The sequence below is a fragment of the Telopea speciosissima genome, chromosome 8 (assembly GCF_018873765.1).
Source record: "Telopea speciosissima isolate NSW1024214 ecotype Mountain lineage chromosome 8, Tspe_v1, whole genome shotgun sequence".
In the NCBI taxonomy this organism is placed as follows: Eukaryota; Viridiplantae; Streptophyta; class Magnoliopsida; order Proteales; family Proteaceae; genus Telopea; species Telopea speciosissima.
In genome coordinates this window covers 4,098,269-4,121,819 of record NC_057923.1, presented here as the reverse complement: position 1 = coordinate 4,121,819, position 23,551 = coordinate 4,098,269, and the positions used below count along the sequence as shown (strand labels likewise).

General features: G+C 39.0%; 3 protein-coding genes across 4 annotated transcripts; 2 read left to right on the top strand and 1 right to left on the bottom strand.

Annotated features, from left to right (window-relative positions):
• Positions 1 to 1,335: 1,335 nt before the first annotated feature.
• On the bottom strand, positions 1,336 to 2,319 carry LOC122671868 (probable methyltransferase At1g27930). The gene has a single exon (XM_043869329.1). It carries the CDS (start codon positions 2,285 to 2,287, stop codon positions 1,343 to 1,345), a length of 945 nt encoding a protein of 314 aa, XP_043725264.1. The 5' UTR covers positions 2,288 to 2,319; the 3' UTR covers positions 1,336 to 1,342.
• Positions 2,320 to 5,656: 3,337 nt separating this feature from the next.
• LOC122671870 lies at positions 5,657 to 11,150 on the top strand. Its single transcript, XM_043869332.1, has 5 exons — positions 5,657 to 5,742; positions 6,497 to 6,607; positions 9,034 to 9,248; positions 10,620 to 10,910; positions 10,947 to 11,150. Exons 2-4 carry the CDS (start codon positions 6,518 to 6,520, stop codon positions 10,900 to 10,902), a joined length of 588 nt encoding a protein of 195 aa, XP_043725267.1. The 5' UTR covers positions 5,657 to 5,742; positions 6,497 to 6,517; the 3' UTR covers positions 10,903 to 10,910; positions 10,947 to 11,150.
• Positions 10,222 to 15,673, top strand: LOC122671872 (non-specific lipid transfer protein GPI-anchored 1-like). 2 transcript variants are annotated; one of them, XM_043869334.1, is made up of 4 exons: positions 10,222 to 10,227; positions 14,108 to 14,477; positions 15,299 to 15,361; positions 15,454 to 15,673. In XM_043869334.1, the coding sequence occupies exons 2-4, from the start codon at positions 14,135 to 14,137 to the stop codon at positions 15,627 to 15,629; spliced, it is 582 nt and encodes a 193-aa protein (XP_043725269.1). In that variant the 5' UTR covers positions 10,222 to 10,227; positions 14,108 to 14,134; the 3' UTR covers positions 15,630 to 15,673. The 2 variants fall into 2 exon arrangements, with proteins under 2 accessions (XP_043725269.1, XP_043725268.1); XM_043869333.1 differs by lacking the exon at positions 10,222 to 10,227 and having other exon boundaries at positions 14,055 to 14,477.
• The last annotated feature ends 7,878 nt before the right edge of the window (positions 15,674 to 23,551 follow it).

Sequence of the window (23,551 nt, the reverse complement as noted above, 5' to 3'; positions counted from 1 at the left end):
GAGTTTTTTTGCATCGTCTTCAATATAAACAGTAGCTCTGCCAGCATTAAACGAGGAAAGGAGGAATTGGTGATCAAGTCGGTTTCTTTGGATCAGAATCGACCGTAATGGGTCCTAAAAATCCTTAGAATTAGCCCTCAGATTTGAAAACTTGGTGATTTATGATTTTGGATAAAAAAATTGGGTGTAGAATTGGTCAAAATCAGGATCAATCCCAACCGGCCGATTTGATCAATCCTATCCTAATTTTTTGAACGTCATAACCCTAAGGTTAGGATGGTGTAGGTGGCTTTGGAAGAGAGAAGATTAGATTAAGAGTCAAGAATTCCTTCCCGGCAAGGATGGCTGCAGCGGCGGAATCATGGTGTGCAGGGTTTAAAAATCCCGGATTAGAATCCGCATCAGGTTGGGATTGGCATGTAAATGATAGGGACTATCGATTCAATCGGTATCGTTCCGATCAAGATTGGCCTTGGCCTGGGCCTATTCCAATCCGGATTCCGGATTGCTGGCCAGCGAACCCGATCTGATTTTAATTCACTGGGATGGTGTGCCATGTGATAGAAAAAAAGATACAAGAAGTTGAATCTCCAACATAATCTCCATTTATCACGCCACAGGAGCACTTGGATCCTTTTTGACTTTTCTTTCTTTTAATAAACGTATGTACGGATCACATCATACGATGATGAGAAAATCTACTCCTCTCAAATTTTCTACCGGTCAGGTTCGTAGGTTTCTGTCGAAAATGATGACCTCATCCCCTGCTTGAACACACTACTCGGGTGGGATGAGGTGGTCATTTCCACCCTAGGAACCTACCAACCTAACCTGACACGGAGAAAAAAATTCGAGAAAAATTCGAAAATCTGACACCTCTTTAGAATTGAATGTTTTTTTAAATATTTGGATTAAAACCCTAAAATGTACTCATTTTTAAAATAGAAGAAACCACAAGAAGGAAGGGAATCCGCTTCTAAATCTTCTTCCTACTCCATCAAGATTCAAGACTGCTTGGCCTTGACATCTCTCTCATTCAACATTTTTTGATGATCACGAATAATAGACTCATTGGAATTTCTATCTCTCTTTTACAGGACCCTAATATTCGAACTTTTACTAGAGAAATGTAATTCAGTATGCCCTTCAGGAGGCAAAATGTAACTCGCATTAGGTATGAGAGTCTAAAGTTGATGTACTCATAAGAAAATGTTGAGCTGAGAAAATATAAGAAATGAAACTACAGGGCCGGACATGGTCGATGCTCTGTAATGAGCAGAGATATAATAGGAACGATTTTATCATTCCTTTCCTCCAACAACAGGCCGGAGAGATGAGGAATCTAGCAGAAGCGAGAATTGGCAGCAGCGGCGACAGTAGTGGAGTTAATTGAAGGAGCAGGAGGGATCTCAAAATGCCAGAGCCTACCCACATGCTTGACCAGATACTTCTTGCAAAGAAACTCCTCGGCGAAGGTCTTCTCCACCTTCCGATCCACATCGTGGAGGAAGATATGGGTCACACCAGGGCTCTTCCTTGCCCTGGCCATCACCGCCGCCGAGAATATAGCACCCATCCGACCAGGTGCTTCAGGGAAATAGCCCCTGGGTGCATCGATCATTATCAGATCCCATTCCGTCTCGTACACTTCTTCAGGGAGACCCGTCAGTGCCAGCCTGCAACGGTGGTTCCCCTTGAGGTAAGCCTGGCCAGGAAGGCAGTTTGGTTCGGAGGTGTAGCTGCTGAGGAGGTCGTCGGCTTGGGAGAGCTGGGTGCGGTAGCGAACCCTGTGGGCGTGGAGGGTTGGGGAGTCTTTGAGCACGGATTGGACCCACTTGGGGTCCTCTTCCAGGAATAGTGTGGTACCACGTGGGTTGAAGGCGGACCACATGAGGGAATCTTGACCCAGTCCGAAGATAAGGAAGTTGCAGGGGGAGAGAGACCTTAATACCTCGAAAGTCACCATGATCTCTTCCAGAGATTGCTGTGGTACCACCTTAGATGTGGCGTAATGGAGCACCGCCAGTAGCTGCGTTGGGGTCGTCCGGTAATGCTCATCGGCTGGGTTGTAGGGGTCGCCGTCGTCGTCGTCTCTACTGCGCTTGTTGCGAAGGGAGCATAGGAGAGTGTCTTGGAGAGAGAAAGGAGAGGTGGTGGTGACGAGGACGGAGATGAGAAGGGCGGAAGTGATCAGGGCCAGCGTGGCAAGGGCTAGGAAGCAGCAGGGCCTGTGCTTGTGCTTGTTGGGGACTAAGTAGTAGTGAAACTGTCTTCTACTCTTGGGCATCGAAGCGCTGCTACCAACTCTCTCCTTCTCTCTCTCCTTCTCCCTTTCTCTGTCTTCCCTTTGGTTGGATTGAGATTGCATCTCCTCCTGATTGATGATCGAGTCCTTTCTTTCTCTTCTTCCCTTCCCAGTACTAGTACCTGCCTACTCAAATATAATTCCTTCTGAGTTCCCAAATTTGTACCTTAAGTTTCCGGAACAAAGGGATGCCCACCTACCCTACCCCTTTGTTCTGTTCTCCCATTTTCTGTTTCCTCTCACATGAATATATAATGCATGAAAGTGGAAAGTCTAGTGGTAAATCGGTAAATCCTACCTATCTCAAGTAGGAAAAATTTCTTTTCCTTTTAAGTAAAATAAAATTGTTGTGTACCCCACCCGGCCCCGAAGTTCAGGGGTGTGAGGGTGTCAACCCAATTTGTAAAGGGGGACCATTTATTGGTGGTCCGGGTGTCCATTGTTTTTTCCATTAAACCAAGTCCTCGTGTCTGGTGTCTGCTGTCTTTTGTCATACGTCTGTGTCGCGGACTCTCGGGTAGGAGACCACATATTAAAACCATGATGTTTGGAAGTCAAGAAAATATACTATTTAAATCCTCATTAAGATTCCACATGGATTGGAAGGAAAACGTCATTGCCAATAGAAGAGAGGAAGGAGGAAAAAAACACGAGTTATTTCCAGTTCAGTATAAGGAACTCAGATTTCAATTCAGCTAGTTTGAGTGAGACTTCGAGATAGTAATCATGGTTTTAAGAATCGGGAATCGGTTTATTTGTATCAGAATCGGCTGACACCAATCCCAATTTCCATCATTCTTAATTATTGTTTTTTGAATCAGAATCAGATCGGCCCATTCTTGGTCATTTTCTTTATAAACCATTTTTAATCAAACCAATTCAGTTCCTGATTTTTAAATCAAATCGATTTTCACCATAAAATTATTTAGATTCTTGATTATTGAACCGATTCAGGCTAATTCCGATCCAAATCAGAGAGGATTCTGTTCCCGATTCCGAGTTTTAGAACCTTTATAGAAATACATATGTAGTTAAGTTAACACCCCTTCAATGGCACAAAGTGACAAACAATTTCGAGGCTTTTTATTGACTCTTGTTGAGCAACAAGAATAAAAGATAATCTGTTTACCAGAACTGAGCTCCCGTCCTGCTCTTCTTCGTCTTCCTTCATTTTTTCTATCCATGGCCACCAAAGAAGGGGAAAAAAAACAGAAGAAGAAAACAAACGTGGAAGAAAGGGATACCATAATTGACTAGTAAAGTCCAAGTGCTCTACTAATTCTCATTTGCATCGTGAAATGACATATCGGTATCAAATCGACCAGTGATTGATCCAATCAATCCCCACTGATTTAACACTAACCTATTCTGATGACGATTCTGAGTTTTAAAATCTTGAATCTGGATCCATATTGATTTAAGCCGTTTTCAATTCCATTTATTTCGTCCAAAAATGCAAAATCGACCTAGACTTAATTCATACCAAATACAGTGTTTATCAAAATAATCCAAAGGAAAAATTGTACATTAATTGCTCGAAATACAAAGGTCCACATTTGATGTGACCCAACAAGTCCACTGGTCCACTTCTAAGAATTCTAGGCTCCAAGCAATTTCAAAATTGAAGTTCTTACCAATTTTAATTCCTGCATTGAGATGGGTCCGTTGTTGACCATCTTGTTCCACTGATTGAATCACTATGTGTGTACAATGACTTCGAGGCACCAATAATTTTCCACTTGTTTCATATGACCTTTCCCCAGACCTTGCTAAACACGGGAGCCTTGTGCATTGGGTACAATCTTTTTTTTTGGTTTCATATCCACTGTATCATTTGTGTAAAACTTATAAGCCTCACTAAACTTCTTGATGACCATCCAAAAAGCACAGCGGAAAAAAAAAATTCAATGGATCTGATCAAATGATTAAGCTGATCTTCAATATCATTATTTACATTTAGGATCATGGTTATAAAAAACGGTATATCGACCCGATAGTGATATTGATACCAATATGGATCGGACATATTGGATGATTTTTGGACAATTTTGATTGAAAATTTAGATTTGTGATGATATATGTCCTTTTGCTTCCTTAAATGTCCTTTTCTAAGCATAGTGATGGTGATGAAAACTGAATCTCTTTAACGGCAAATAGTATGTTATTTGGATCGGTCCCTACTGATTCTAATCTGATGAATCAGTCTAGATATGTTTCAAGCAAAAATTGTCAAACAACCAAAATACCTTTTTTATGCACAACTGTGTTAATGCTTGGATAAAGTTATTGAAACTTTCTAAAATGCTGAAATCTGTGATGAAATGTCATAAATATATTTTTAGTGATTTTTGGATTAGCATAAAATTATTTTTAAATTGTCAAATGACCAAAATTCTTCTCCATGAAAAAAATATGCATTATGCATGAAAATTAGACGAAAATACTAAACAAGGCTTAAAAATGGTGAAATTTGGTGTGACGGTGAATAAAACCTATTTAAGTACAAATAAATCATAAAAAAAAAACTATTTTTAATTAGGGATCCTCACGTTGCATATGTGGGGATATTTTTTTTTTCTAATAAATATAATTTTAAAAATAAATCGGGAGAGAGTTCTTAAGCAAGCAGCATAGAAGAGTGCACCAATAAAGTGTGATGAAACGATTTCATAGATAAGAAAGAGATAGCATGAAAGCAAACCGGTTCACACTTGATTAAAAAAATGACCAAAAAAATATGGTGGAATTTTTTTTTTTAAGGGTAAACAAAATATAATGAGACTTACTTGGTTGAGTTTTAGCATTCAGGTCCAAAAAAATCTAAGAAAAAATAGTTAAATAAAAATTGAAATCGACAATTATAATTAATTAATGAAAGAAGATTCTATTAGCAAGTGGTTTCCCTAATTGATTAAATGAAATTCCTTAATGAGAAAGTTTAGAAAAAACTGCATGAACTGAGAAAACAAAATCAATTAAAAGAAGTCCTTCCTTTGACCCAAAAAAATAAATCAATTAAAATAAGTTGTCGTCATCCTATCTGGAACACAAGAGACAGAAACCCATATCAGATAATAAAAAAGTCATAAAAAAGGATAATTTTTTTGTTACCTAAAATACCCTTTATTACTCGAGTTGACGAAGCTCGATGTAACCAACCGTGGTTACGCAAGACCCATAAAAATATCATATACATGGTAAACGCTTACAGGAATCGGAATCTGAATCACTAACCCGGAAATTTCGGCTTTGAGATTCTTGACAACTCAGATTTGACTTATCCTAATTCCTACTTAGTTTAGTCTCTTTAAATCCCCTTCTTCCACGGCTCAAATAATCTCTGTCACTTCTCTTCTGCTCTCTTTCTTCGTCAACCCTTCCTTCACAGGCCTTGCCTCCTGCCATCATCTCCCTCTCTCTCTCAGACGAGGAGTCAGGTACAAATTTCAAACCTTCTCTATATCTTGGCTCTGTTAGATTAGATTATTAGATTCTTTTTTTTTTTCTTTTTTAGTTTTGTTCGTTCTAATTAAATTCCACTTGTTTGGTTTAGTCGATTGAATCAGAAATTCTCTCTCTGTTGTTGTTTTCTTTCGTCTTTGGTGAATAATTTTCATCTTCTGAATGTCTATCTGTGGTTCAATATGTATAATATATCAAAAATTGGGGGAAATTCCAATACGACGTTTGATCTGATTGAAAGAAAATAAAATGCACAAATAAAAAAAGGCCTTTTACAGTAGCCAGATTACCCTCCTATCATCCCATGTATTCTATACTCTTTTTGTTTTTGGGCATCTGTAGCCAGTGATCTGGTAATTGTTTTTCTCTTCCATTAACTGATGGGTTTGTATCTTTAATTTTGATTGTGGGATGTTTTTTCGGTCACAATCAATTTCGAGGACAGAGAAAGAGTACCTGAGGGTGGTTTGGTAATCATATATACCCACCCAATGTGTTCATATAAACAACCCTGAAAATATTTACTGACGTTTGATATGATCACTTGAACTAACCCACCTATTTGTGATCTAATAATAGCCCTTTGTTGTATTTCAGTTTGATTTTCCCTCAATTTTGATTAAAATAGTCTATATATAACATATAATGATCAATCTTTTACTGGATATTGGATCTTGCTGCTTTGCTTTTGTCATTAATCGCCATCCACCATGTGTTCCTGATTTTCAGGGCCTTGTGCTAGTCGAAGAAATGGCTTTTCAGACTGCACATATTTCTCTTACTGTGGCAGCATTCGGAGTTCTAGCCTTCATATTTGGAGTAGTTGCTGAAAATAAAAAGGTATACTAGTTGAAAATTTCAATGAAATAAAATTTACAAATTAATTCATTTTTCTTTCATATATTTTTTAATGCTTCTAGTTTGCTCTTGAATATTACTTGTAGAAAACGTTTTATTTACTACATATTCATTCTATTATATGCTAGACCTATAACTTTCTGTTGCTTTTATTTTTGTGTGGACAATAAGGTGGATGTGTGTCTTTGGAACGTGGTTATAGTAAGACTTGCATGCCCAAAATACAACAAATAAATACACAGAAGGGTATTTTTCACATTTTGGAATATGTTCCATTCCTAATTATCTTAACACAGATAAGTATAAAATTTTAGGGATAAAGAGAATGAAGGAATAACAACCTCTTATCTCAATGGTTTCGGTGTATTTAGCAATTTGATATAATTATAGTACATCCGATCTTTATGTTAATATTCTGTAATTCTGTTACTATTTGCATTGCAATAATATTAGATAAGAGTTAAAGAAGACATGCTTCATTATCTTGCATTAGGTTTTAGACTTTGTGTTTAGTTTGTGTGCACTTGCCAGCCAAGCTTAAAAGCACTCAATTGTCTGTACAGGATATGACTTTATTTTTTGTAGAAGTTGTAGAGTAGGCCACTAACTTTATTGATGACATGCAGCCTGTTTCTATAAAATCTATAATCAACCAACTCTTGTGAATGTCTGCACTATGACAACCTGCTTTTTTGTTTCTTCTATGTATTGTCTACTTACTGTGAAAGAAAGGACAGTATTTGGTCCAAACAATGCTATATTGAGTTAAACCTTAAGTGGCTTATACCTCGAACCATGAGATGCTGTCATGCATTTTCTGTTAAGAAACATTTGTCCTATCTTTGTTATGATTTTTTTGTCATCTTTGATTTTCCTTTTTAGCCGATTGTCAATACCATAAAGTCTATGGACTGCAAACCTAATTGTGCCATGTGAAAGGGTGATGTGGTGACCCTGACAGTTGGACATTTTAAGTAATGATCTAGGTTGGCCATGTGTCAAATTTTATAATCACATTCTTTGATATACCTTCCCATGTATTACCATGCTTCCTCCCGGTTGGCGAAGTATTTACTCACACCCTGTTGGTAGTTTGGGATTTTCAGTGCTTTCTTTTCTACTTGACCAACTCCATTTTGGCTGAGAAGGACCTTGGGGTGATGTGGAACCTGGGTCATTTAACCCGATTGGGTTCGCTTGTGAACCCACCCAAACTCTCAATAGACTAATATATAAATGGGGTGACCAACCTTTAACTCTATCGATTTCCCCAACAACAGATCCAAAGATCACTGAATATTTCCTCGATAAATTGCTGAACCAGAGAAGGGTGGTAAGAGGGAGAACAGCAAGGAGCTGCGACTAGGGTCTCATAGCAGGAATGGTTTCAGCAACTAGGGATTTAGGGTTAGGGTCGCCTATGAGAGGACTGCGTTCGACCAAGATCTCAGGCCAATCCAATGACTTCCAGGGAGATCGATCACTCTATTCTCAGTCTGGTAAGGTCAACAGTAGCAGGAACAGAAACTGAGTAGGAGAATATGAAAGAGAAGAAGAAGAAGAGGAGGGAGAGAGAGAGAGAGACGACCCCACAGAAAGGGAGGGGGGGATGGAGGTCGAACAACACCGTCCACACAAGCCCCAAATAAAAGACTCATATCTAGACTCTTGAATCGACAACAAGGAAACTTACGATTGACTTAAAAAGGGTAAACTAACTCAATCTTTTAATCAACACCAACTAGTCTAATAAAATAAATTTCTAATCACAAGATAAACCATAAAGATAAAATACCCTAAATATCCTACTGAACCAAAAGATCCATATTAGACCCAGTTCCACGGAAGTGCTCATGCATCATGGGGTCTACCTGTCCACAAAATTTCAGCCCCACTTGAGATGCCACTCGGCACAACTAGGTGTAGAGTCCATAGATTCCATGGTGTGCATGTTGTCTAGGAAAACCACTTAAATTGTTAAAGAATACATTCATGCTTATAATGTTTACTCTCCTTGAGGCCTCACCTTTAGGAAGGCATTATCTCAAATCATGCCTAGTAGTTTAACATGAGCCTCACCTTTTAGGAAGGCATTGTCTCAAATCATGCATTGGTATGTCCATGCAGTTTTGTGTCGTGGTGTTTGGAAAATTCGTTGACAGTACAAATATATCTGCAGTGGACAGTGGACTTCCCTCTATGGGAAGATAATTTAAATAGAGAATGTTTAACTAAAACTCAAATTTTACATTTAGTTCTGCATTTTTTTTAGTTTACTTGTGTTTTAATGTTTTTCATAGTAGAATCAATTAAAAAAGTATATTTAGATTTTACAGTATTTTGTTTTTTTTTCTCCCTAAATTGCTGTATAATTGATTATATTCTTTACTGCCCATGGGTTTTGACAGCCGCTATATGGAACTCCAATTACTGGAAAAGGTGTTGTTATTTGCAAGTATCCTTCTGATCCGACCGTTGCTTTGGGGAGTTTATCTATTGTAGCTCTCTTTCTGTCAGCTTGTTTTGGACTTTTTTCCATATTTTACCCCTACAAAGGAAACTCTGTTCCAAAAGCGGCTTTGTTCCGAAGCACTACCTTGGTTGTGTTCTTCATAGTTGCGTTGTAAGTGTGGTTTCTTTTGTTTACCTTAGAATGTTTCTTGATGTTATCATTTAATTTTTGAAACAAAGTCTTGCTTTTATCTATGATCTCCTTTTCTTTTTTTTTAATAAAGCATATCATCTCCTTGGTTGGTTTTGTGCTAATTTTGGTGAACTTGTAGTCTGATAAAGCATCTGCATCACTCATTTGGTGCACTGAATTGGGATATTAACTTTTTGAGAATTTGGTAGCATTCAGCGCATTAATTGGTTTCCCCATCAATGTTTCCTTCTATGGATTTTTTCTTTTCTTGGCATTAGTTATCATTTAGCACTTTAATTCCACTTGCTTGAAGCAATCAGTTCCCATTCAGTACATATGCTTTTTCATCATGCAGCACATTTAGTTTGTGGGCCATGGTGGTTAAATGTTGCATTGCCTGCTTTTGAAGGCACCACCAAACTCTGGATCCTTTTTTAATTTGAAAAACAAATTGTTTTGAAAGAAGTGTTTGGGGGGGGGGGGGGACCCAAGTACAATGAAGGGTTTGAGATAGCTGCAATGTATATCATTTGAAACCATGTAGAGTGAGCCCCTTATTGATCAGAAAACTTAATGGGAACAGATCCCCAGTTGAAGAGCTTCAGTGGAGTTTGGTATGTTAGGAATCCTTGGACGATTCTGCACCAAACTTATTAGCCAAGGAGGTTAGCACTATTGGCACCTGGTTTCCTCTAAAATCAGTATGCAGAGTATTCCTTTAAAGTCTATAAATACATAAGACAGAAAATCCTGGGAGTTAAACAGGTGAATTCAATCCACTGCTAAAGAAGCACTCAGAAGTGAGAATTACACTGTACAAAACCCATCTTGTGGATGATTACAATCAGTCTGAACCTTTAGTATTATTACGTATTATGAGCCCAGTGTCTAGATACCTGAGGACATGTTCCTTCGGTTTACAGGCTGAAATAGCTCGATTGCTGAGTGAAAGTCAAAAGTTACAGGACAGTGAGGATTTAGATGAGCAGCAGTAGCAGGATCAGGATGATAAGCTCAAAGAGCTCAGAGAGACCCTTGGCGTTAGAATTCAACCTTGTTGCCTTACTGGCAAACGTGCACCACAGTTAAGCAGTATTAATGTTTGTCTTTCTGGAAAAACTGTATTTTCATTTACAGTTCTCTAAAAATTTGATTCAATTCTAGCTCCATTTTAGGCTACACCAGAGGTTTGCATAGAATCTATATTGGTCTACACCTCTGCCTGGTCAATCTTACTGCAAAACTTGATGTTCTGATTTGGATTGAGTACTTGAGTGCAGTATACTTGTAATTAATGAATCCATTGCTCTCACTCTTTGACTTTTTTTTTTTTTTTTTGGGTGAAACCAGGGCTGTGTCTGTGCTTGCGGAGGGGATGATGATGTGGGCAACAATCACTGAAGGCCTTCACATTTCTCTCAATGTTCATCACAACCTCGATTATCAATGTCCCACAGCCAAGACAGGTCTTTTTGGTGGTGCTGCCTTTCTGGCCCTTGATGCTTCATTATTCTGGCTGATTTGCCAAATGTTGACACTCAATGCCAGAGCTGACTACCTAGTACAAGATGACCCCAAAGGAGAATATGGTCAGGTCCTTGCAACTGAATATGATTCAAGTGCCAAGCCCTAGAACTCCTAGGACAAAACAACATAAGCAAAAACTTGCTCTGCTAGGATGCTTTTGAGCATCTTCTTGGGTTGATTATTTATGGAGTCATCATTTTCCATTTTCAGTCTTTACTGTAAATATGAATGCCATTCTGGATCTCTTGCTCCTTGTGTTTCTGATATTTAATAGCAATATTAACTGTCTAGGTTTCTGTTTGAAATGGTGTTTATCCGAGTTCATGAATGTTATCAAACGTGTGACTTGTACAAAAATTAGGCAAAATGTTTTCTACTTTTCGTAAACTTGTGCCATGTCAAATTAAAGACCAAAACCCAATAATATAGCCTCTCATGTATGTCTATGCATTCTTGTATTTTTCAATTCATATATTTGTGTGTGCTTTGGATTTTTGTTTTTCTTTTAAGCTTTATTGTGCCATTTGGCCAACTTCATTTGGGCAAAAATTATGACTAACAAGGGACGTCGGGATGTACTTTCCTACAATGTTGAAGCCACATTTTGCTTGCCATTTGACAGAGTAGTTAATTCTTTCTCTATGAACCTAAAAATTAATGGTTTTAGTTTTGGAAAAAATCATACCTCTCCAACCATTTTCCTGCTGCACTGCACGGCTGCATCTTCCCTCTATTATCCCCCACACTGCACTCCTTCCTCCCTCCCCTTCCCTTCCAACCCTCTCCTTGCTGCCTGCACCTTCCCTCTGCTACTGCGTTATATCGTTACTGTACAGAGCATGCGCTAAAGTAGATGCAGATATGGGGGATGAGCTTCTAGCTCAATAGCAGGCCTCCAGCCAGTAGGGGTTGTGCAAGTCCAGGGGGTCCAGAGTCCAGAGATCAACCCCTACCCCACACCTTCTTGACTATAGTAGTAGTAGTTGTAGGTACTTGTCAATAAGTGGGTTAACCCTTTTGAATTGAGTTTCTCTCCAGGGAGCCCAGCACGCCCAGGGAACATCCAGTCATTGGGCTGTGTCACACACATCCCTTGGCATGCACCGAGATGTGTGCGGCACAGGCCAACCCTTGGATGCCCCCGAACACTCCCTGGGTGCTGAGCTCTCTGGAGAGGAGCCGTATCCTAACCTTTTGGGTACTGGTGAGTCTGGTGTGTTTACCAATATCAAAAAAGGGGGGGAAAAAAATTATGGGCCTAGTGTCCTTTGCTGCCCCCTAGTGGGTCCTTCTCGGGTTCCAATCTTGGCCTTGCACCTAAAAACAAAAAATAGTAGTTGCAGATGTGAAACCCCATTGATGGACAATTTGAAGAAGACCCAGAGGAAGTTTCCATCCGCATAATAGCAATTTCCGAGTTAACACATCTGCAGAAATATCGGCTTGCTCTGAATCCGACTGGAATATGTTGCTTTCGTTGGTTGGATTCTCTCTCTGAAATGTCCACACCCAGAGGCAGTGAAAGGGGGCTTTAAAGAATGCCTGGAGCTCGACCTTTATCCCCTATCCATTTGAGTTCTGCCATCGTTTCAAGGCATCACCTCTACTTTGTTTATATAGAGTTTACTACTTTTTAATGCTTAATAATTGTAATTCTTGTACGATCTTAGTATCTTTTACTGTCTTGTCGAATCTTTGTCTGTGTAAGGACTACAATCCTTTTCTAGAATCACTTAGGGATATATACAATTTTAAGAGTTGGGCTCACGTTGCACACAACGGTTCAGATGGAATCCACTCCATGTGGGTCCCATTGGGTGGATTCCATCTTAAAGGCCGTGAGCGGTTCTCGTACGTGAACATGAAGCTAGGCCATTTATGCCTCTTTCCTTTATTTCCAATAAGCACCCTTATATTTTTAACGTCCCCAAACCCCCTGCCCCCCCCCCCCCCCCCCCAACCCCAAAAAAAAAAAAAAAAAGACACAAAGCGGGGGGAATTGTTTTAAATACGTTTAAAATGAGAATGCTTGTCATTTGTCCTTTTTTTCATATATTTCCTAACGTGTTTAAAACAATTAAAAACGGAAATGCATTTTTGCTAACTAGATGCATGTCAATACTAGAGAGTATTTACCTAAGTAGAGTCTGAATTTTGACACATGGGTTATTGCTAATCTATATCATATCCCCTTTATCCAAAGGTTGGAATTATTAAATCATTAAGGTTCAAATGGATCATTTAGAATTGGGTAAATTACACGTCACCCCCTGGTTTTCAAAGGAAACTCAAATCACCCTTTGGTTTTTGAAAAAAATTCAAATCACCCCTTGGTTTAGACCCAAATATGACAAATTAGTCCCTACCGTTAGTTTTATACTGTTAAGTGATGATGTCAGTCAGTTAAATAAATTTGAATCCCTAAACTACCTTTGACCAATGTTGAAGATGAAGATTCTAATGTTTTAGTACACGGGTAAAAATAATTCTTTCACACCAATAACTAACATCAAATTAACACCGTTATTGTAAAGGGTGATTTGAGTTTAAAAAAAAATCAGAAGGTGATCTAAGTTTCGTTTGAAAACCAAAAGTTGACTGTGTAATTTCACCTTTAGAATTCCTTTTCAATTTGGGCCATATAAAAATATTTGTTTTTAAAAGGTGAAAGACGTTGGGTTGCGTACCCTAACGCATCTTTGTGTTTATCTATCTCTGTTTCATGACATATTTCTTTCCTATTGTGAGAGGATAGGGACGCAGTGACGTACTAAAAAACACTTCTTGATCACGTGTTCCAACGCCCGAACAAAGGGTTTGCAAAATAGCCACCCCACCCCATGTTGGATGCTGGTTGCACTCCCACATGTCCAGTTGTCTCTGGCGCAGGGCCACGCAACAAAGGAGCTTCTGAAAAAACAGTAAAAGAAAGAATATAAAAGCCTTCCATTTCCTATTTTCTTCTTCGTTTATGAAAGAATATAAATCTTCCATAACCTATTCTTCATTCATGGCAACACCCGCCTACCCAACCGGCCACCCCACCCATGACCTGTACACTTCAATTTAAATTTCAGTGTCTTACATTCAACTACGCTATTAAATGCCTCTCCCACCCATGACCTGTACACTTCAATTTAAATTTCAGTGCCTAACATTCAACTACGCTATTAAATGCCTCTCTCTCTCTCTCTCTCTCTCTCTCTCTCTCACAGATGAGTGATGCTCATAAAGAGTAGAAGTAACAGTAGAGCTTAACTCAAGTTCCCTCTTCTCAGTTGTCCCCAAGCAAGAAAGTGGAATAAGGAAAGCAGAGTAGAATCTACCACCAATCGAAGATGATGAAGACGACGACTCTTCTCCTCAGTTTCCTTCTGGTCTTTTCAGTCTTTCAAATTCAACCCAGCAGCTCAGCATCGGTGGAACAAGAGTGCAGCAACCAGATCTCGAAGGTGACCCCCTGCCTTAACTACGCCACGGGAAAGGCGTCTTCTCCCACCGACCAGTGTTGCAGCGCCGTGAGCGACATCAAGACCCACAACCCGGTTTGCTTGTGTTACGTCATTCAACAAACACACGATGGCGTGGCCTCCATTAAGCAGATAGGCCTTCAGGAAGCCAAGTTACTTCAACTACCCACCGCTTGCAAGTTGGCTAATGCTAGTTTCAGTGACTGCCCAAGTAATTATATATCCATCCATCCATTATCTGATCACTGCAATTTGATTTGATTCAGTCTCTCTCTTAATTTCTTTCCTTTCTCAAGATTTTCACTGGTTTTCTACTTTCTAATTCTAATCCAACTTGCTTATACCCAAAACTCCAAAAACAGACCAATTGTTCATATCATGCAAGTATGCAACTATGCATCCATGCACATGAGAATAGATGGAGATGGAAGGGTAGATCGAATTGGAGCTTGAACGAATTCTGCCTGAGATCCCGATCTCCTCCTCTACGCCGAACTGACATGGAGTCTGAGATCAAATCTCGAAAACCCTCGATCAAATCAGATTTTCCATGCTCTGTCTCTGATACCACTTGTTAGGGATTTGGATCTTATCCTCAAAAGCTCACCGTTATGGGGATGGTGCCCAAGTACCTATTAATCTACTAACATCTCCATTCATATCTGATGTGAGGCTATTCTTTTTGTCTTATACGTGAATATCCCAAGAGAAACAAACCCTAATGGCCTAATCCATCATGCTTCATGTATCATTCAAGTGGTCATGTATCATTCAAGTGGTGGGTCATCCCTGTGATTCAAGGACTGTTTCAACTTTCAAGTCGTATCATCTCTTTGACTGATAGAAGTGGGATTGGGCAAGTTGTCCTGAATCACCTAATATATATTACCATATTTCTGATCTACCCATTTCAGGGTCGATCAGCTAGTTCTTTAATTAGTTAATATTAACTAATTTTGTACGAAATTTGTTCTAAGTTCTAACTGATATTGTCATTTATTGACCAAAAGTGATTACTTTTTGTTTGGACAGAGCTCTTAAATTTATCAGCCAATTCTCCAGATGCTGCAATTTTTACAAATTCTTCATCAGCAGGTTTGAGCTTCAATTCCTGTTTTTACTGAAAGTACTTATTGATCTATGCAATGGAAAATCCTGAATGATAATCCTTGCTTGTTGGATTGCAGCAACTTCCAATGCAACTGCTACGGCAAGTGAGAACTCCAATTCCAATTCCAATTCCAATGGACTTAAGCATGGAACCCAAGTTGCAGGTCCTATAGCAATCACCATTGCTGTGGCTGTCTTCATCTCAGTTTTCCCAACAGGTCTCTCCTCCTTGCTGTTATGTGCTGGAGCTTGAAGGTGCACGTAATCACCTTTTTTATGTTAATTTTCTCTTTAACAAACAGAAAATTAAGTACTAGGGAATGTGTGAATCAGATATTTTGGATGATTTTTTGTTATGCGTTTGTTTGTATTTTACGTAAAATCAAACAATGGAAAATCCTATTTTGCAGGGAAATTTTCCTTTTTTAGAAGGACAATGAATTGTGAGTCCGGAATAGAGAAAATTACAAAAAAATGTTACTAGATTCCATTGGTATGAATTACGAAATGGCATTCTCGGAAGTTGTAACTAATCCCTCCTAGGGGAAAACGAATGCCAATTGGTCGCGTGGTTCCTACACAGGAGTATGTAAAAATACCATTCAGCTCTAGTGAAATCGAAAATCTCATCCAAACTAATGTCTATGTGCACACTCTCATTGGCTCCTACGTTGATGTAGGGGCTACACCACCAATTACCATTCTCTTGCACCAAATCCTATTTTCATGGATGGACATATCCAAAAACATATTTCGGATGGACATTTGATGGATTGGATGTGACCAAAATGTTTTGGATAAATCTTAAGATTTGAAAAATAGTTGGTCAAGGGGCAAAATAAAACATTAAAGAAAGGATAAAGTTTCCCTTCATTGCGAGGAAATGGTTCAACCACTATCCTAGGGTCCTAAAACATCCCCTAATTTTTGAATGGTGGAACATACTCTTGCACCATTGCACGATACCCTTTGCAGATATCCTCTCCCACCCATCTAGAAGACACGGTCAAGGGATTCTCCTTCTCCGTGGCTTAAGATTAACTCGATCGCAAAATTAGGTTTGCTCATCAAAATATGACCCCAACCCAAAACTTTTGCCTTTTTGCAGTTGTATTAACTTTGAACTCGCTTTTTAGTCACTTTGCATGCCATGTTTCTAACTGTAATTTTACTCAAGAGATGGGTGTCGAATCGTTTATTATCATATAGACTTGTCTTTTTAGGCCATATGACAAACAAATGATTAGTTGATGAATTAAAAGTAATCAATCGAACTTGGTACGGTTTATGTAAAAAAAATGGATCATATCCCCAAGAGGGTAAGCTCAGTTTGCAATGATCAACGCCTCACAATTAAGAGATCATGAGTTCAACTCTCCTTCTGAGTGTAAAAAAAGTGGACCATGATATTCTTAACTCTATATACATTTCAAGAAAGATAAATGTAACTATGGAGATATTTTTTTTTCATTTTGACTAAAGAAAGGATGTATAGTTCTATAATCTAGTTTACGCTCAAAGCTAATTTAATATATGGGAGTGAGTTCCCTGCAATGCGGGAAGGAATCTACACATCACACTATTATAGTGGCTCCGTTTGATGCAAATTTTGCTTGGGAAGTGAAATACATTTTATAGGAAATAGAAAAAAAAAATAAAATAAAACATATATATATATATATATATATATATTTGGGTGCTGTTCTTTGTGCCGTAGCCCAGGTTGCGTCCAGGCACATGGGGGTGGGCGCAATGACCACCCTACCCTCCTGAGTGGCAGGCCCATGTGCCTGGATGCAGCCTGCGCTGCGGCACAAAAAACATTCTCCCACGACCCTAACCTGGTCTGGCCTATGAAACATCCAGAGGACTCAATTATTTTACAATTAAAATGATGGGCCTAATTAAGGGTGAAAATTAGGCCAAATTCAAGCTCGGCTTTGAAGAGGCATTGGGCTGGGGATTATTTTGGTTCAAATAAAAACCAATTTCACCATCTAGGCCCGCACGAGATGAAGCTGCCCTTGTCAAAGACCATACTTAACACCCTAACCCAATAAGGTTATACAGCATAACCCTTGACTCAACCTAATGGTAGTACATAACCCCGATCCTGGCTCAGGTTGGCCCATTATACCTCTCGCTTTTCTTGGCCCCATATGCCATGCAGAAATGGGTTGGGTCCGGACTCAGATTAGACCTGCCAAAAATGCACTCCACGGCCCGAGAACCCAAATGCTCAGCCTAGCTAACAAGCAAACAAATTACAAAAAGATGATGAGAGAGAGGGTCATGGTATTTATGTATCGTATCGTATCATATCAGTTTATTGACTGATATGCATCAATATACCGATACGGATCGGTGGTGTCAATATCTGTTGGGGGTAAAATGGCCAAAAACCAATATTTTATCCAAATTTGAAGGGTAAATGGTCCAATTCGGATTTTGATACGGCTGATCTATATCAGTATCGATATAGACAGACCAATACCAACACCGTTCCCCCCACCCCCCACCCCCCAAGCAGAACTCTAGGAATAAGCATTGGCATTGCGGGATGTATTGGTTAAAAGGTGAATTTTGTTTCTCGAATCAGCCTAATGCAGCCAATCCATACCGGTATTGATATATCATAAACAAGGGAAAGATAACCCTACCTGATCGAGTGGTCGTTACGATGCATGGTCGCGTCTCTATGCCCATACACATTGCTGCACAAAATGACCACCACACTCTTAGGGATTTCTGTCTTTTCATGAGGTGCGGTGATCATTTTGCACAGCCATATGTCTTGGTGGAGGGGCTGTGCACCTCACGGGATCAAATAGTGTTCTTTCTCCCTAATAATAAATCATAATTAGTCATGGAAGATAATTCCATTTTCCCTTGTCTCACCATCCCCACGGTCTTAAGAATCATGAACAAGATCAGTGAATCGGCTGATTCGGTTCATAATGGTTGAAACGATCTCGATTTCCACCATTCCTAATTGTTGCTTCCTTAATCGAAATCGAATAGGCCGATTCTTATAGTCATTTTCTTCATAAACCATTTTGAGTCGCATCGATACATGGACCGATTCCTAAGTCCTAAATCGATTCAATTTTCACCTTAAAATAGTTTAGATTCTCGATTTTTGAACTGATACTGAGTTTTAAAACCTTGATGTCCACACCACCCTCTTCTCTTTCTTCCGTAGAAGAAGAAGGAAATGATTACGCACCGCACCCCCTTGATTTTGACAAACCTTAATCATTAAAACCTTAACCTCACCACTATCTTTCCTTACTCCTTCTTTCCACTAATCACACCTTGTAGTTATCATCATTACTATCACCACTTTTATAGTACCAAGTGGACTTGGGATAATTCTCAGGGACTTTTGTGGTGCCCCAGTGTTTGCTAAATCTGAGATCAACAAGTTTGACAGTATTATTATGGGGTAAGCACTAACGATTCGTCTCGGACTACTTGAGGCAATATCGAAGATGTGTAGTTTTTGAAGGTAAAATCGGATAACCAGCAGGTTATCTCCTTCATCAATAATCACAACAAGAGTACTCCGCTGACACTTCAACCTGTGATAGCTGATATAGTGCATATTGCTGCGTACTTTAGTGAATGTATTTTCACTTTTATTTTTAGAGAGGCAAATGTCGTTGCCGATTTTCTAGCTAGAAAGGCCCTGTCTACAATGCGTACGATAGTTTGACCGCTCTTCATTCTGTGGTTACAGGAGATATGCAAGCTTTCAACCACGTGTTCTTTGCATCTTATTGAATAAATTTCACTTTACCAAAAAAAATCGTGCCCTTTCTGCCATGACTCCATCAGGGCCCCACAAAGAAGCAAGGAGAAGACCCACAAGGGGTCAAATATGGTACCCAAAGGCTCTATTTCTTGGAAAACAAATAAATGTGGACTAGGTGTCGCTAAGGAGACTTGAATAAATCGATCATGGTGCAGTGCCTTAAATTGATAGGAGCTGATTTGGCCCAATCAAAATCAATTGAGACCGACCGATTGACACCTGGACTGATTATCTTCTCCCATGTCCCAACCAACGAAGGTGAATGCGTCAAATGTAAGCCGAAGCAAAAGCAAAATAACATTTCCTTTGGTCATTGATGGTGCCAAGTAGTTGTACATGGTAGTTGTTGCACCAATTAGGCAAACATCCAATTGATTCATTAGAAAAAAAAACATTACAATAAGATATTAATTTCATTCTCATGAGATATGCAAGCTATTATCATTTGTTTTCCTCAAATCATGGAACTATTCCATATTACTTTTGTTTTGTATTTGATTAATATGTAAGAACGCCATCACCCTCATAAGTTAGAATTATTTTAAGGTATGGTGTTAAATTAACATTCCCAAAGAGTCCTGATGAGTCCAAGAATGATGGACCGAGTCAGAACTTACAAGTCAAGAAAGACCGACCTTACGGGGGTCAAAGACTATGTTGAATCCCTGGGTCCGTTCCCCTCTGCATGACAAGAACTTATACACATAAACACTTATAAGGATGAGACCCAACAAGGCCACGACGGTCTCCGAGCCCTATGTGGCCAAACACGACCCTACTTGGTGGGAATGGTTCGGACATAGCCGACCACATGAGAATCAACGACCGATCTTGATACACTCTGGGAAAAGTGCAGCGGTCTCGTGATTTGTGCACCACAATCCTATTCGTAAGGGGTAATTAACAGGAATCTATCCACAACACCGATAAAGGCAACCCCCCCCCCTTTATTACGCGGGAGGACTCCAATCACGCCAAAACTCCTACGCAAGAGTCCTTTCCTAACTCGAACACTCCGCTACCTGCTTACGACTATAAATACGAGGTAATATCACCCCAAGGCACTCATTTCTTTTTGAATCATTATCTATTGCTAAGAGAGCTAATTTAAGCATCAGAGTGTTCGAGACCAACACAGCTCAATCACTTTAGTGCTAATCCTTTTTTTGTAGGCCTCAGAGATCGGCTCGCACAGTTCTTGACAGAACAAGTCTTTTAAATTAATAGTCAAATCTTTGATGAAATAACATATGAGACAAGTAGTACCAATCAAAATGAAAGACTGAAAAATATAAAAAATTTAACCTTAACTCTCATGACCATAAGTTTCCATTAGTTCCTAATTGTTCTAATCGTTGAAAGACTAATAATTCACCGTTGAAAGACCAATAACAAGACCAATAACTTAATTTGTAGATCTAGAAACCAATCAATAACTTATTAATAAATTCAAAATCGAATTAATAAATTATTTGATGGGTCCATTCCATTCCAGTCCGATTCCCTGGTTTCGGCCCAAAATTGACACCCTCACTAGTGGAACAGATGCCTTGGCACTTGAGACCATGAGGTCCTAACAGCTTGACTAGAGTGTAATGTTCACACGTGTGGAACAGAACAGGAGGACAAGAAAATTCCAAGCCCTTTTAGAAGGCAAAGGAACGAGGACCGCGGAGGGTAATGAAATACCCAAACGTGCGGTTGGCGTTTCCTCCCGCCCTCATATCAAATCACGTGGGTCCAAACTTACAAAAAGGAGAGAGAAAGATGTCAAAGTTACCATTTAATTGGAAATGAGGGCAATGATTTATCAAGGATGTCGGTAGGTAACACTGACCATTGGATTGGGATCATGGGACCATTCAGGTGAGTCAATACGTTGGATGAAGGAAGTCTCGATTCTTTGACGGTTCAAATCTCGAGACCCAAACTGCGACAATTGTTTCAGAATGGGACCCGCTCAGGTGTTGGATTGATTGATTGACCTGACCCGCATGATCTCACGATTGACGATTGGATTCGGATAACTTTTTTGAAAAAAATTAAAGGTGTACACCAATAATTACAATCTAACCATTGACCGCTCTTTTTGGAGTTTAAAGACTTGACGTCTTTACTCTTTAGAAGAAAGACAAACGAGAGAGAGGGGCAGACAAGTTCATTGGTCCGACCATGGTTTGACCAACCGGTCTAATGGTCCTTTTGAGAGATTAGAACAAGGGAGTGGTATTGTAGGAATTCCCTTATAGAAAAACAGGGCGGCTATGGGCTGATTTAGTATGATTTCTATTTCAATTACATGATGTGATTTTTATTTTTTAAAATTGTTTGTTTTGATTTTTGCACATTATTTCAGTGAAATAAAAATCAGATGTAATAGAAATTCTAAAATGGCTAAGGAGTTGTTTTAGATTTTTTCTATTTCATTTTAAGGAAAAAATTCTCTGTCCGGGAGTGTGGCCTATGCCAGCACTCCCATGAGTTTATCTCTCTCCTTCCCATGTGAAAAGTCACCTCGGCCCCCTTGTTTTAAGGAGGAGAGAGATAGACACATGGGAGTACTGGCGTAGGCCACACTCCCATACAGAAAACTGCTTCCCTTCATTTTATTTCACTCTTGCTCTTTATTGAGCACATGATTAATTTGATGAGCAAATGAGTAATTTCATGTTAAAAATAAAATATCACCCTTCTTCTAATGATCTCACAGCCACCATGCCACCACCGCCACTACAAAAAAATCTATATGTTGACTATTTCATGAAATCAATACTAAAATTGATCTATATCATTTAGTATTATATCAAGAATCAAGTAAGGGTTTAAATTCTGAATTGGAATCTATAAATAAAATAAGACAATGTGTCGAGAATCAAGTGTGTAAATTTTGATATGGAGCTGATAAATCAAATTGAAACCGATTGTTTAAAATCGAATCAACCATTAATAGTGAAGTTAATTTTTTGTTTTGAACTCGCATAATTGATTCAGTTTTTATTTTAGTTGAGAACCAATCAATTGCAAATTGATAAACTGACAAAACTAATTAAATTTTGGTAGAAGATTCTCTAAGCAAGCAAGGTACTCTACATTCTCTCACATTTATTTTTTTTTTTTATCATTATTTTTCTTATTTTAAAAAAAGATATTATTATAATATATGTGAGAAGGCGTAATGTACGCCTTAGGCTCAAGTAGCCTTTTTCCCCTTAAATTCTACAATATTTACAACAACTTAGCCTTATCCCAACTAAATAAGGTCGGCTACATGGATCATTGCTCTTCAATTAGTTAAATTCGAAGTCATATTTGATTACAATGCCTAAACTATGCATGTCTTTCCTCCCCATTTCTCACAGGGTTGTTTTAAGCCTGCCCCTAGCTCTTTTGGTGTCTTCTATCTGAATCAAATCACTCATTTGGATTGGGACATCCCAAGGTCTTAGTTGAACATAACCATATCATCTCAAAAGACTTTCTCCAAGCTTATCATGTATCAGAGCTACTCACAAGTCAGTTCTAATATGTCAATTCTTCACTTTATCCCTCATAATTTTGCCACACATCCATGTCAACATTCGCATCTTTGCTATGCTTAGTTTATCTATATATCGTTTTTTAATTGTCCAACATTTTGTATCATATATCATAACCGATCAAATGAGAGTCCTATAAAAATTTCTTTCAAGTTTTAACAGGATACACCGATCACATAGCATCCCTGACACGTGAGAGGATCTCTTGCTCTGTGATGTCTCGTTATCATTTTGTTTGTGTCAATTTGAGGGTGTTCATGGAATCATTCTAAAACTCTGGTGCAAAGAGGCTGTAAGAAAAAAATTGATTAAAAATCCAATTAAATCGAACCAATTACTAATCAATTTTGGTTTGAAAAATTGAGCGGAACCACTAAACCAACCGAACCTATTTACACCGTCGTACAAAAAGCAGTAATAAACTTTTTTTTTTAGTAAAAAAAAAGCAGTAATAAACGGACAACTAGAAAGACAAGTTTGATAATCCGTGGGTTAAATACCTCATTAACCTCAAATTGGAACCCTTTTCTGTCCGTGAAAGCCGTTTTTTGGGTTTTGGATGATTTGATAGGATGCATCTGAACCTATTATAATCCCTGTGCGGTCTCTAGCTATGGGCGCTAATAGCCGGTAGATTGGAGTCGTGGCGGCATTTACGTAGATGCGACATGCATCAACGGGTGTGACTGGAAGGTGGACCCCAATCTTCACCCACGGCCCCACCCCACGTGCAACGAAATCATGGGCTCTCTTTTTATATTTTAGGGGAGTTGGGGTATCTCCGTAAATATGTATGAATACAATGCCCAAATTAAGGATCGGCCA